This window comes from Balearica regulorum, chromosome Z, assembly GCF_011004875.1.
Source record: "Balearica regulorum gibbericeps isolate bBalReg1 chromosome Z, bBalReg1.pri, whole genome shotgun sequence".
Lineage (NCBI taxonomy): Eukaryota > Metazoa > Chordata > Aves > Gruiformes > Gruidae > Balearica > Balearica regulorum.
Window position 1 is genome coordinate 67,348,310 of NC_046220.1, and position 14,978 is coordinate 67,363,287.

A 14,978-nucleotide genomic window follows, 5' to 3' on the forward strand; every position below is an offset into this window, starting at 1 on the left:
GTGAGGACTGTAATTCAGTCCAAGTAGAATCCCATTAGCGTAAAAGCTATCTGCTCCCCATTGTTTGGCCAGGAGTGCTCTGAAGGAATATAATATGCTATTATTAATGCATTATTAAACTCTTCATTACCATTGATTCAAAGAGCTTGGACATGGTGGTCTGCAATAATCTGATCTTTATTCTGGGAAATACACTGGAAAACTGCGTATGTGTCTGCTGCAAAGTTTGAAGTAATTTAGTGAAACAATAGTCTCTAATAACTGATAAATTGTTCTCAGCTGTACTGTTACAAATTGCAAATACAGCTCCTTTAAAAATCACACTGGTCTTACAGTGGAGCAGTAAGAAAAGGAGTCCTATGCTTTGAAAGCACGAAAGTAAGACCTACATGCAAATATACTTAATGTTAATTTGCATATGGTGGACTTGATTCTTAGCTGTGGTAGCTCAAAGGAAATTCACATTCAGAGCCTCACTTTTACAAACCTATTTCAGTCCCAATATAAGAAACAGTATCTGTCATATTCCTTTATTTTACTTTTCCTGTTGTGGTGTTAAAAGAGATTGAGAGCACAATTGTACATTGACCACTTAAATGGGTGTTGTAAAAAATTACTGTCCCTGCTGTGCTTGGCACATGATGTTTGCATTGTGGAATGAGAATTCTCAAGTGGCGAGTTGAAGGGATTTTCTGGTGGTTTTCTCCCCAGCAGCTTCTGAAGCTATGGGACTCTGCTAGTGTTAAATTCACAGCAGGGATGCAGTTTTACGTAACTGCAGTTGTCTCATTTTCTTTTTTTCTTAGGTCAGAATAACTGACAGAATCTAGAAGAAGGAGGCACATTCACCAAATATGGAAGAAGATACCCAACCTCTCTTGGTTCCTGTTGGAGGCGATGAAAGCAATTATGGAATCATGAATATACAGTTTAATCCAGAGGATTTTAAGTGCAAAAGGTATGAGGAAGGCTGAACCTACAGAATGATTATATAACAATGTGTTGTTTAATCATTGCTTTTAGCAACAGAATCCTACAAAGACACAAGATTAACATTTGGAAACCAGGATCTGTGTACAAACAGTTCCTGCTTTGTCTCTATATGGTATTATTTCCAAGCACCAGGTGAACAGCTGTTCATACTGTGTTTTGTTTATAAGGATAAGACTTTTCTATTGTCATCACTTCACAGAGAGTGCTGCAGTAAGAACTAGACATGTGGCTTTTAAAGTGCTCTTCAAACACTGAATATCATGTGTGTATACTGAAGCATGATGTTTTTTATTTAGCACAAGAAACTGAAATGTTGAGGCTATGCAAGAAAGCTTGCCAGATGGTGTAGATAAATGGCTGTCAGTATGTGTAAATGGCTCTGTATGCATTCTGCAGGTCTATGCTGGAAAAATACATTATTTGCTAGTACTGAAGGAATTGAGCAAACTTTACTGCCTTTAAGAAACAAACTGTAGTATTTTTTTAGATTGAGCATATATGAAAAATTCGAGAGCCCAGCCTTTTTGCCATGCCTGCAAAAATAATACATATCTAGCTATGTGGTTATTTTGCATGTTTAGTTAGAGCTTAACAGCTCTGTTCCCCAAAGGAGGTACAAGTGGGAGACTTCCTCTGCTATTAAAGACTTACATGAGCTGGTCCTGGAACCAAAACTGAGATCGGAGTGGGAATTAACCTTCTTATGCTAGCTGGAGGCACCTGCTCTGCTTTTTTAGATGAACCATTAGCCCCGTGCTACCTCTTGGACCCTGTTTATGGCGCTTCCCCCCCCGCCCCTGCATCCAGCTTCGTATTTCAGTAGAGCAGTTTTCCTGAAGTAACTGAAGATGGCACTGTTGTATACAAAATCCTCTTGTTGGGGTCCACTTCAGCCAAAAATTTGTTCTTGGTGACTCTGTTTTGCTGCTGTCCCAGGCTGCAGTTTTGGAAAGCCATGAGAGCCTGCTTACACGTTAGCCCGGAGCTAAACAATCTCTTTTTTTCTCTGCGACCAAAGGAAGGAGGATAAGGGTCTGAGTCAGCCCAGGGGAACAAACGGAGCACAGATGTAGAAGCATACAGAATTGTGCGTATAAAGATTAGGAAACTGCAGGGTACTTTCAGGTGGGAAAAGGAAATATGCAACATGAATTCTTGCTTTATCTTCTTTCTGAGGAGTGTCTGAGGCCCTCCTGGCATAAGACAACTGCTAATTTATATGGCTTTTGGAAGCTCCTTGTTTTGAGGCGGTATGTGTTGTGTTTGAGGAGTAAGGAGTTTCAGGTGGTGTGGTGATGCAGTAGCAATGAGAGAAATTTACACCTTTGTGATATATTGAAATACCAAGATCCACTTTTCAAAAGTGAGGTTAGGTATTGTTTCCTCATTGTGTGCTTTTTTTCTTGTGAAGCTGACTCAGCTTCATAAAAGGTCATAGCACGTGGCATTTGGGTCCCTCCCCAAAAGCAGAAGTGTGTACTTGGATTGTATTCCCACCTCCACAACCTCCAGCTTGCAAATTTGTCCACTTTGTCCTTATTGCTCCTCCCTTGAGTTCGTTCTCCAATTTTATACACCCTAGGCTTTTGCCTTCCAAGCATGCAAAGAAACAGAGATGAAGGGAATGAGCCCTGGGATATCAGAAAGACCTGGAAATCATAGTGAGGCCAAACAAGGTGGAACTCCATCTCTGCATATTAGAAGAGGCAGCCACAGTCTTTAGAAGAAGGAATGAGGCAGTGGGTGGTTGAAGGGCTTCTTCCTAAGAGCTTTAGGGAGTAGCAGCTTCAGGGAAGAGGTTTATCTTGCATAAAAGTATCAAACAGTGCAAGTGCAATAGTATGTGATTTACTTGGCTTAGTTTGCTCCTTTTTTTAAGTCGCTATTCAGAAACCTGATCAGATGTAGGTGGGTGGTAATTTTGCTTTGATTGAGATAGCTCTTGAAGTGTTTTGTGATTTGCTTATAATCACTGTTTGGCCGTCTTAGTGCTGTTCTGTTCTTTTGTTTGGGTTGTTTGAGATTTGATGGCATTTAGATAGTTATTTGGTTTTCTTAACAGCTTGGAGGATTTGGGACTTTTTGAAAGGCATGCTTTTCAGTGTTTACGTAAGGACAATAAGCTAAGTGGGTTTTAGAGTTGTAAATTGTATTTGCTAGTATTCTTTTGCTAATTTGGGGGAAATATTAAGCCACTTCTAATCCTTTTAAAGAGGATGTTATTGTTCTTCACAGTGAGCTGAATTACACCGTATTAGGTGTGTTTTGCCTATTTTGTAGGCGCCTTTAAAAACTAGAATGTCATTGCTGCAATGCCTTATTGATGATTACTGTATGCAAGAGAGGGAGTTTCCTTTTTTTCTTCTGACTGCTCTTTAAATCTATTTATTGTCAACAGATACTGCAGTTGTCTTCAGGAATACTTGAACCTTCAAAGGAACAAATGATGTTTTGTGTTGGTTGTTTTGCACATGAAAAAGCTTTGACGATGCCCCCTGCTAAAAGGAGATCAAGCCTTCTTCCTCTTTTTATTCTTTTTGAGGTCCCGTAGTGTTCTCACACAATGTAGGAGACATCAGTAGGTGAAATTAAACAGTTGTAAATTAAACAGTGTCTGTTGATGGCTGTCAGAGAAGCCTTTTTCATGCAAAAGTGGTTTGCTCCCTTTTATTTTCAAAGTTCTTTTAACTTACAAAAAGGTAGAAAATGGTCGGGACTAACCTGTGCAGATCTACCGTTTCTGCATTCATTATGCTTTTACCTCTCCGCATTCATGTGGTCCTTTTACTCCATTGCTTGTTTTTCATTTTTCTGTGTTGCTAACATTTTTACTAATTCCTAATATTACTACTTCCTAATTGGGAAGAAATAGAATCTACTTAATTAAGGACCTTCGTACTTTGTAAGAGAAGAGTGGAATAGTTTTTCCCTTTGACACAGAAGAGGAAGCAGTGCTGGAAATGTGGTGTGCTAGAGCTCGTGATTCTTTAATTGTCAAAATGTGTATCGTGTGAGCAACAGAGGTAGTTTACTATTCTGCTCTGAAAGGTTATTTTGGTTCTGCATCCAGCATTTTAAGATACTTGTGTGGTCATGCTGTAATCATTACAATGACAATGTTAATATGAATTTGGAAAAAATGTAAGTGAAATCTATTGCCGAGAGAATAAAGATCTTATAGGATGAACTGTAAGCGTACTCTTTTACAATGCTTATGTAAATTCAGACAGCTTAGAAAGTAAAAATACAGTCAGTCGTGGAAATCTTTGGGACGGGTCTCCTTAAGAGAAGCACACTGACGTCTGTAATGTTGCTATCCAGATAGGCCGTTCCTGATTAAGAAACAGCAACCTATGAGTATAGTCTTCTTATAATTTCTTTTCTCCTTACATTAATTTCCATGACAGTGAATCAATTTTACTCTTTAGTTTCTCCTGTGCTATATACAGCACTGCTATAATAATTTGATGACTCAGTAAAACAATAAAGCCATAGGAATTAAGTAGCTTTATTTCTGTGTAATAATGCTATCACATCCCTGAAGATTAACTGATTGATTTTGGGGTATGCAATAAGCAGGAGACCTCATAGTCTTTTTGGAGGTGAGGAAAGAAATTGTTAAGCATCCTGTAAAGAAGGGGGTTTTTTTGTATTTATTTAAATATGAAAAGTTCGTCTAATGTGAAGTCATTAATACCATCATGTAGAGCCAAAAGACACACTGACACAAAAAATTGTATTATATAGTAACAGCTCAATACTCGGAACACTACTTTTGATCAGATGTCCAGAACCAGTTGTTTGCTGTTTAAAAACACGTCAGCAAAGGTACTTGGAAAACACTATTATTTAGTTTAAAACTTCTTGTGATAGGTATTTGTCATGCTGCTTCATTGCTCTGCAAGATGCAATGCATTGCTGAAAATATCCAGGAAAAAGGTGTAGCACCCAGTTGCCAGTATGTAGTTTACCGAACAAATTTTCCTATTGTACTGTCCCCCCCTAACCCTCCAAATCCAACACTTGAACTTTGCCTAGCACAATATGTGGAAACAACTTTAATTGTGAGCATCTCTCTTCGTTTTCTTTGCTTGCAAAAATTGCTACCAAAGTTCATAATGTGAGGAAGTTTCAACAGAAGCTCTCTTCTCTCTTTTCCTGGACCAGCACTAGAATTATTAACTCTCCCTTTGTGTGAGATATAACTAGCAGATGGGTGTGGCTGCAGTTTTTCTGGGACTGGTTTCTGAAGTACATGTGCAGGGTGTAGTGTATGGGAGGTGTGGACCTCCTGCATGAAATCCTGCATCTTGTCTATACTCGTGCTGTGGAAAACAGCTGTGTTTTACTGGTGTGTTTACCCTGGTAAAAAGAGCATTGTTTTTCAGGCTAGCTGTTGAAATATAAATTGTAAATGTGTTTTTTAGTATGGATGTAGTAAATTCATTGAACACTGTAGTCTATCTCAATACGTGGAAATTTTCTGCACTGGTTTGCATTAATAGTCCACCCTCCAGTCATGTAACCTCTCTGCTTCCCCCAGATCACATTGTCCCACCTCCATTTTGCCACGTGAGAGATATGATGTGATTGCCTGTATAAATCAGAAAGTTTTCTAGGAATCTGTTGCAGCTGCTGATGCTTGCATGTACAGAGTGCTTGTCTGCTAGACTTAAGGTCCCTAAAGAGGGTTTTCCAAAATACATCCCAGATTATATCCTGCCTACTTCGGGCTTTGAAAATCTCAGTCTTTGAGAACTTCTTTGACTCTCTTGAGAGCTTCTCAGACTTCTGTCTGAGTGTGCCCCACAACCAGTCTTTGATCTAGGAGTAGCTGGGGGCTGGGAGATGGCCTTGATCCTAGACAGAGTGCTGCCTTCTCCTAGTGGAGATCAGGGAGGAAGGTTGCATCCCAGCCTGCCTGCATAGCTTCCAAGTCAGATTGATGTTTTCAAGGAGGTCTCTAACAACCATAAAACTTGCTCAGTAAGACTAGAGGTGCAGTGGTACACAGAGAAAAAAGAAAATTAATTGCTTCTTCAGATCATTTTCATTCTCATCAGATGCACACCAGAAGAGATCAAGAGGGGAAGTAGCCCAAGTACTGGCAGCATTAGACATGTGCACTCCTCCAGGCAGGAAGCAGCAGCAACAGATAAATAGAATTTCTTTGGGGTTGTTTAATTTTTTTTTCCCTCACCCATAGATTAGATTCTGGATCGTACCATTCTGTTTTGCGTTGAACCATAAATTCCTTCTTCAATCCAGACTCTGTTCCTAATACTGAAGAAAATTAACTATCTTTCTCTAAAGAATTTCTTACCTTTAGACAGATATGTTTTTGCTACATGTGAAATTTTTTCTTGATATTTGTTTGGTTGTTAACTAATAACACTGCTTTCCCCATAAAATAGGATGTTATAGTCATGTTTTCTGTTTTAATTTTAAAATAATCCATGACTTTAACTTGAATTGCTTTAAAAATTTACCTCCCACTGTCTTCCAGTCTGAAAGAATTTTCTTTGACATCTGTGTCAGCAGTTGTTGAACACCATTTTGAAGGAAATCTTTGCCACAGATCTGCTTGCTTTGAAACAAAATGTAGACTTTGTCTCAGTGTAATTTTTCCACAGTAGCAATGGAAGATTGTGGGGATGTACTAGTGTTATTAACTGGAGATGGGGAAAGAGGTAGTCCTCATGAAGCTCTTCACACTATGCAGCTGCCATACAATTAGCAAAACACATACTTTTAATGTTGTGAATATAAAGTGATCCAAAAAGAAAACAGCAGAGAGCTGACTGGGAGTGGGGAGGCATTTAAACATATTAAATTTCCTGTTTTCATAACTACAGTCTTTATTTTACAGGTCTTCTAATGAAATATTTTTAAGCAGTGTCCAATGATTGGATCAGCCTAATAAATTTTAAGCTAAAACAAGTGAAGTCCTTTAGAGCTGACAGTCCATGAGTATTTTTGTACGTTAAGTACCTACGGAATTAGTTAGCCCTGTGTGCCTCTGACTTGAGTAATAGAGCTATTGCTTAAAATTTATTCCTGTTTAATTGCAGTATCTCTCTTAATTGTTTATAAGAACACCACAGAAGTTCACACACAAAACGGGGATTTCCCCCTTCATGTCATAGACATGGAAAAAAAAGAGTCAATTGAGAATGTTTTAAAAATTGAAAGCATGTTCACTTTCATTTCAGTAAGTGGGAAGTGGCTTAGCAAATCTAAGCCATTTTTTCCGTGATGAAGGAAGATGTAAGAATTAATGAAATCTAAGATGAAGGAAAGAATTAATTAGTGGAGAAGGAAGTTATTTTTCTTTGTTTTCCACTTTCGTCAGTCAGCTTTTATTAGTCCCATAAATACTCTTACCTGCTGTGTCCCCTTAAGCACACAGGAATAAGGACCTACCTTCATCTCTTCCAAAGATACAAGAACCAGCTTCAGAGCTGTATTCCTTTTCTTCCTTCCAGGTAAAAGGTAGTGCCATGGTGCAAATGCTTAATGATTCACTGGGAAAGAGAATGGGATCTTTGTCACTGTGTTGAGAGCTGGGGCAGGAGAGGTTGACCAATTTCCTTTGTAGTCTGAACCAGAACTGGGTGTTGAAAAACAGTCAATTCAAATGGGCTTTGCTCATATTACAGGAAAAATGTCATGGATTTATAGCTGACCTAGTTTCTGCTCTTGGTAGCCTCAGACTTGTTGTGATACGTACTTTTGTGGGTTCTGGGTTTGGGGTGGTTCATGTGTCTGAGTAATTTAAACATCAACCTGGAAGATGATGATCAGAAAGCTGTTGAGATTGCTTTAGGAATTAAAAGCACCGGTGAAACGGAAGAAAAGCCAAAATCTTGCATCAAGGCTTACAGGTCACCAGTATCCCCTGTCTTGCTTGAGAAATTACCCTGTCAGTGCTAGAAGTGAATGTCACATTTAGGCAATAGTATAGTATGCCTATATGGAAGTAAATTATACTTCATGATAAAAAAATCTCTGCCATATCTTGATTAGTTTGCATGTCTCTGGTAGCACCCCTTGCATGAAGCTAGATTTATGTTGTGTTGTAACTTTAGGAGCAGCTTTTGCTCTCATTGCTCTGTACCTGCATGTGTGCAGAGAAACCAAGGTGTGTGTGGTGTGGTTGCTTTCTCCTTTAGTGACTGTCATCATGCCTGCAGTCTAACTCACATGAGGAAGAGGGAAAAGAGAACACCTGTATTCTGTACATCTCTGTCTGTTGCTGACAGTCCTCTTCTCTGCAATTACCTTAATGAAATCTGAAGGGAAGTTGTGAAGTAATTCAGAACTGCAAATGGACATCTGTTGTTCCATGTTCTGTGACAAATTCCATTCCCGGTTGCATTGGCTTAAAAATAGTGTGAGCACATGGACTTACTTGGGCTTGGTTCATTCCCCATTAAACACAGTTTCATACGGTGTTTTTGGCTAGATTAGTAATTCCTAGCCTTTTCATAGGTGGTCTTCATTACCACTGCTCATTCTTCTTTTCTCTGTCGTCTTTCTGCTTCTGCATTCTCATGCTTTCTGTTTCTACCTCTGTTCCTCATCACTAGTTCTAGCAACACCGATTATAAGCACTAATAAGCTTGGCCAGGCTTATTAACATGTAGTTCTGGCGTGACTCATTGTTGAGAACTAATAGACTGGATATTAGGTCTGAATTTTGATGTTAGGTTGCCCTGCAGAATTTGGGCAAAAGGCCATTTTAACATGGATGATATGAACACATGGTTCTTTCATGGATGGCAGCTTCCCTCATGGCAGTGATATTTTTGCATGTGCTTTGTGTCAGTGAATGACAGACTCATCCTGAGTGATGCCGAACTGTTCTCTGAGTTTTATGTTAGTTCTTGTGTTCTAGAGTTTTAAGGGTTTTCTTTTTCTTTTTTTTTCCCCTCCTTTAGACCGTTTCATGTGGAGCCTACAAATATAGTCAGTGTGAACGATGACATGCAAAGAGTCACTGACGAAGCTTCAGCAATGAATAAGCGGATTCATTATTATAGCAGGCTCACATCTCCTGCAGACAGGGCATTGGTAAGGCAAAGACAGGGCCAAATTAACAGAGTGGGCTCTGTTGGGTCTTCCACAGCCTAGGTTTGTAAAAGAAGCACAAATAAAGGTAGGGGGAGAATCGGTCTGCAGCTTGCTTTGAAGTAAATAAATAGCTAGTAGCTGAGTGCCTTAACAAGGTCACATGTTATCAGAAGCTGTGATTGACTTCTTGTGCAATGCCTTCACCATCCAAAGAAATCAAACAGCTTGCATTTTCTAACAGTGGTCCAGGCTGTCCAGATGTGTGTACTCATTTCTCCCATCTATAAGAGGATTTAAGCAGTGATCAGCTGCAATGATTGAACTAGCATGATCTGTGCATAGTGTGTTACAGGCATTTTGCAGAAGAAAAGTCTATTTTTCTGCGATCTAGCTAAAAATCCCATCAACTGTTTTTTCTCATGGGGAGAAAATTGATGTAGTCTAACTTTTTTTTTTTTTCTAAATGCTTTTTCATAGAAAGATTTTGTGATTTAGAAAAGTTGGCTTGCTGTATTTGGGACAATAGTTACTTTAGTGTTACTAATAAGTCTTGTTTTTCATCCATTTATTAGATTGCTCCTGATCATGTACTTCCAGCTCCCGATGAAATCTACGTGTACAGTCCATTAGGAACTGCTTTTAAAGTTGACAGTTGCACAGATGGCTATGGTAAAAACTCCAGTATAGTGACAATGTATGTTAAGCACCTTCCCACATATTAGCCAGAAAATGCATTATCACTGAGTGTTCTATATTTTATGCATAACTACTGTAGCTAAGAGGATAGTATGAAGGAAGACTGCTTCTTAAATTATTCACTGGCTTTTTTCCTTTCTTCCTAGATTTATGATATGGAATACAATGATGGGTACATCTATATTAAGTATCCCCTGGGGGATAAAACAGGTAAAATGATGAAAAATGTATGCGTATGGAAATGTTTTCAGAAACATGGCTTGCTCTTCATTTTTCTGTAGTGTTATTGATAAAGAAACTAAACTGTATTTCTCACTTTTAATAGGCAGGCTTTACTTCTGGAATCATTCTCATCTTACTGATGGGCATTTTGACTCTTTACTGCTGCTACAGAGTTGTGAAATCACGGAAAATGATACGTAAGAAATACAAAGCTTAATAAGGCAAATATTTTTGTTAAGCATGAAATACAGAGATCTAATAGATTCTTAGTTTGTCTGTATCTTTGGTATATGTTAGACCTGACCTGCAAATAAAAGCTGTTTCTTTGAATGTCTTTCTACTTTTGTAGTCTGGATCTAAGCTCTGTAAGCTAAATGTCAGTCTTCCCTTATTAGATTATCCTTCAGTTCTGTGGGACCTAAGTATTATAGCCAAACCCAGATTCTTACCAAGCAAGGTTTCAGATATTTGCTTACTAAGCATTTGGGAACTTACAGAGTTAGAGGCTTCCCTTCTTCTCCATAAGCACTGTCCAGTTCTCTACATGTATTTCAGATCATGTTCTGCAGTGGAACAATGTGGGCTGTAGCTGCATCCATTTGTGTTGTATGTCAGTACTTCTCTAATATTTGCATATATTCTGTGTTAAAAGCAATTTCTGCACAATTGCCTCACTGACAGTGGTTCTACTTAGTATTTTAATGTTCAAAACTGATCTTGCAGCTCTTGTAGTTGGTGCTTTTATGCACAGACTAACCCCTCACTTCCTCAAATAAAAGCAGTGAAGACCTCCAGTTTGTGACAACTCATTTCAGACCATTGTTGAGGACTAGTTCATGGTCTGGCCTACTTTGCTGTAAGTCCTACAAAAGGCTTTAGCTGCAAATGCATGGCTCCATTTTTGCCACCGTGTCTTATTCTAGTGCTTCTGGAAGTACTCAAAGTAGTAGTATGGCCACAATAAAATCTACTTCTTCAGGCTCCTTCAGTCACTTAATGAGTGTTATACTTTCGAGTTAACAGCAATCTTCTTAGCCCTTGGAAGCACTGTGAACTTGTGTCAGAATATTCTGAAACAAGAACACATCCTGTCAGGAAGAGTTCTACTGATTCTAATAAAACATTTTGTTTAGATATGTTTCTGGGTTTTGTATCTTCTTCAGCTTTAATAGATACCTCAAACTGGGAATTCCCGGATGTTTGCAAGTATTACTTTGGATCCTTTGGTCAGTGGTCAAGCCTCTTATTTTCTATGGTATCGCTTGTTGGAGCCATGGTTGTTTATTGGGTGCTTATGTCCAACTTTCTGTTCAACACTGGAAAGTTTATATACAGTAAGTATACATTTTTGGTTAACTTTTACAGCTGTCTTGTAGAAAGATCAAAACTTTGCTTTATACTGAAAAAAGATTGCCCATTTTACTTAATCTTGATTTTTCTGTTACTTTGTGTGAAAAGTCAAGTGAGAGTAATTAACTATGCATGGAGTTATGGGCATATTCATGTATATTTTCAAAGCCAGTTTCTCAGTCTTTCAAAGTGTGGTTTTAATGAAAGACAAAGTACCAATTATCTGATTTGCATGTCAATAATGAGGCTTCTAGGTGTAATCTAAACAACCCAAACCTGGCTGCTTGTTTCCACTTTGTATTTTCACTCCCCCCCTTGTTTGCGTGGGTGTAACTATTTGAATAGCCGTATAACAGGCTAGGCTGTTGAAATGATCCAAGGTAATGAAAAAAACCCACCTAATTTCATTCTAGATTTCAGCAAACATACTTAGAGTTCTGCCATATAGAAAGTTTTTGCAAGTGTCCCTGAAGGAATGATGAACTGTAGCATAGTGAAAGAATGATTCTTAGACTACATTGCTACAAAAGAAACCATAGGGTTATTTACACCCTTGTACGTGCACAAACACGTAGGCTTTTGTGGATACAATCAATTAGGTATGTAGAGTTGTGGGAATAAATGATGGAATTGAGAGCTTTGAATATCTGACTCATAGCGCTGATTTAGGAGTTTCTGTTTTGAAGGTAATTTACAAATCTCTGAGGCAAATAACAGCACAGACACTTATACCTCTTAAACAATGTTTAATTAGAGTTTCCACCATTCCTGAAAAACAGACATACTTTATTGCTAAAGACTGATGTATTTTACAGCTGATCTAATTCATACGTTGTTAAGGCCATTTCATTTTAGACTTTGGGGTGGTTTTTTTTTAATACGGTTAGCCTTTTAATCCTAAATTATTCTAAACCAAATAACTCCAATTCTAGTAAGCAAACTTTAGAATGATCAAAACAGTTCCCTTTCTAGGAAAAAAAAGTCCTGCTTTTCTCTGAGATTGGCACGTTATTTTATCACTAACCTATATTTGTTTGGTTTCGTGATTTGCCCTGTGATAACTTTAATCATTGGATTCTTGTCCTAACTTTCATTGTGGCTACTTAATTACTAGGCTATAAAATGGGTAATAGGATGTAGGTTTGACACAAGGGCATCTTCCAGCCATGCATTTCTAAGTTATTCTAAGCAGGCTACTGTATTTAATTCTAGTACATTGAGGTGGCTTTTTTAAAAAACTGCATGTACAATTTAGGTGGGAACAAACTGATTTCCTAAGGGAAGATGGTCTAGAAACTGGCGTACAGTTCTTGCATTCTTTGCGTACAACTAAGTATGATATCGTGTGGTGTCTTTTTTGTTTGTTTGTTTAAAACAGTGTCCCATGCTTTTGTTCTGTTTTTGTTTTATGAAAGAGAAATAAATCCACAAATGCAATTGCTAGTCCTAAACCACTTTTTAAAAACAGAGGAAACATAACTTGGCTATCTGTCTATAACTAATTTTAAAATACTCTAATTCTGTAAGAGCTATCAATTCTTTTGATGGCTTTACACTAGGTACTTTTTTAAGTAGCAGCACAAAGCAGTGGTGAAGTGAGGAGGTGATGAATGATTTTAATTAAATCTTCTTTTGTCCACTGAACTGATATCGGTAAGTATGAGAAACTCAATTGTGATTCAGGGTGTCATAAATCAAAATGAAGAAACAAAAAATAGTTTTCTTCCCACAAGACTTTTTGCTGTCTTTGTGAAAAACAAGCTGCTGTTAATTGCATTTAAAAGATTTGAGGCCTACTGCCCCAGTTGGTTTTATGTGTGCATAATAGTCCCACATGCATCAGAAGCAAATTTTTACCAGAGACATGCTAATTAAATTTCCAATCTGATGGGCACTTTCTGTGTGCGTATATACATAAATATAAGGAAACTGCTATCCAAGACGCTCATACTGGTGAAGCTGCAGAAACTCAAAAATATCTGGTATGGTAGAGCAGTAAAGTAGCACATGAGCGTACTGGAAACAAAATGCTACTAGAGATGACTGTAGACAGTGAGACTTAAACCTTTTTCCAGACATTCCCTTCTTTAAAATACAACATGGAAAAAGCATCCCACAGAGCCTCTTCTGAAAAATGACTAGGGGAAGCTTTTTCCGTATAATACCATCTGGTCTAAGGGAATGGTTGTGTGCACTTTTTTTCTGTCCCAAAAGAGACTGGTTTTAAGATGCAGCTCCTCACTAACCTACTGTATAACACTGCAGACAGAGGAGCTGGCACAAGCGGAGGTGTGCTCGGGAAACAGGAATGATCAGTTGGGAGGAGAGGCTTGGGAACTTCATAAATGGACAGGGCTGCTGAGAAGAAATTAGTGCAGTGGGGGGCTACTTTAAGCACTTCTAAAAGAAAGTTTTAAAGTACCTGCTTGGGGTTGGGAGAGTGCAAGCTGCTGTATTGCGCCTTTGATGTAATTTTCAAAAATATTTCCTTACTTAATTTTTATCAAGTCAACAGATAAAAGCCCAATAGCAGGTTTGGGACATTGATAGTAGGATTTTCTTCTTTTCAGACTTTGTTCATGACATTAATGTAACAGATATTGTTCCTGGAACAAATGGAAGTAACAAAGGTAAGAAGCACTTACTAGTATTCTGTTTCCTGGGGGGGGGGGGTGTTCAAAGGCAAAGTAACCACATTGCAGTTATAAAGGTGTATATTGTAAGTTCTAACTACCTGTTTTTAAAAAAACCTGTAATTTTCTATGTGAGATTTGTACTTCTACAAATAACCATACACTTGGAAAGCTTAATAGTTGAAAAGAAAGAAAGAAAAGTGAGAGTGAGTATATGGATTAAAAAGGCAAATTGCAAGTTTGTGTATACCCAGATAGATCCTCCTTAAAACTATGAATGTTAGACCTCTTAACAGTAGTTGCACAATGAGGAATTGCCTTAAGGAATTTTAACTTTCGCACCCTAAAATTGAGGCACATCAGATCTGTTTACTGTTTAAAGTCTTTGACTGGGGCATCGGTGCTCCTCCCCACCTCTAGAGCAACATTTTTATTTTAAGAAGTGCTGTAAGAACAGCTTTAACAATTCTGACCACAAAAAAACCCCAAGTATCAGGCTACAGGAACATCCGCGTACACTTCGTGGAGAGTCTGACATTTGCATAACTAAGGGAAGAAACTGGAGTCAAGTGTGAAGATAGGTCTGTTGGGAGTTCTTAAATAGACAGAATAATGTAGAATGAAGGCAGGAGCTAGGCATTGTCAGCCTCTGATCTTCTTGCCTGTATATATAGTAACTGAACACGTAGTTCTTTGTTATGAGGCAGAACATTTTCTCTATCATGAGTGCTTATGGGAATGGGGAAACTTTTCAGTACCAGCTGGACAGCTGTGTGTCACACTAGCTGCAGCTGTGTTTCTGGAGAGCAGCTGTTTGGAGTCAGGCAAAGGAGTTGAGAAATAATTCTGAAACCCAGTTGATTTGCATTTGAACTAGTGTTGAATCCTGTTTATCCTACAGTCCTTACCAGCAAGGCACCAATAGCTGCTGCAGTGATCTTTCTCTTCTACTTTCTCCTGCTTCTGCTGTTTTGTCCCATTCTTACGCAGCAGTGGGTATAACTTGTAGAC

General features: G+C 38.3%; 1 protein-coding gene across 5 annotated transcripts in view; it reads left to right on the forward strand.

The window, feature by feature from the left end:
* SLC38A9 (solute carrier family 38 member 9) overlaps positions 1-14,978 on the forward strand; it is a 50,324-nt gene that overhangs the window by 6,906 nt on the left and 28,440 nt on the right. The window contains exons 2-9 of one of the 5 annotated variants that reach the window (XM_075739869.1): positions 807-958; positions 7,396-7,478; positions 8,934-9,066; positions 9,639-9,760; positions 9,909-9,972; positions 10,088-10,181; positions 11,148-11,318; positions 13,905-13,964. In XM_075739869.1, coding sequence (XP_075595984.1) covers positions 8,980-9,066; positions 9,639-9,760; positions 9,909-9,972; positions 10,088-10,181; positions 11,148-11,318; positions 13,905-13,964 — 598 coding nt within the window. In that variant the 5' untranslated portion in view covers positions 807-958; positions 7,396-7,478; positions 8,934-8,979. Of the gene's footprint in view, positions 1-806; positions 959-7,395; positions 7,479-8,933; positions 9,067-9,638; positions 9,761-9,908; positions 9,973-10,087; positions 10,182-11,147; positions 11,319-13,904; positions 13,965-14,978 lie in introns of those variants that run through there. The other 4 variants (XM_075739867.1, XM_075739871.1, XM_075739872.1 and 1 more) reach the window with 4 other exon arrangements.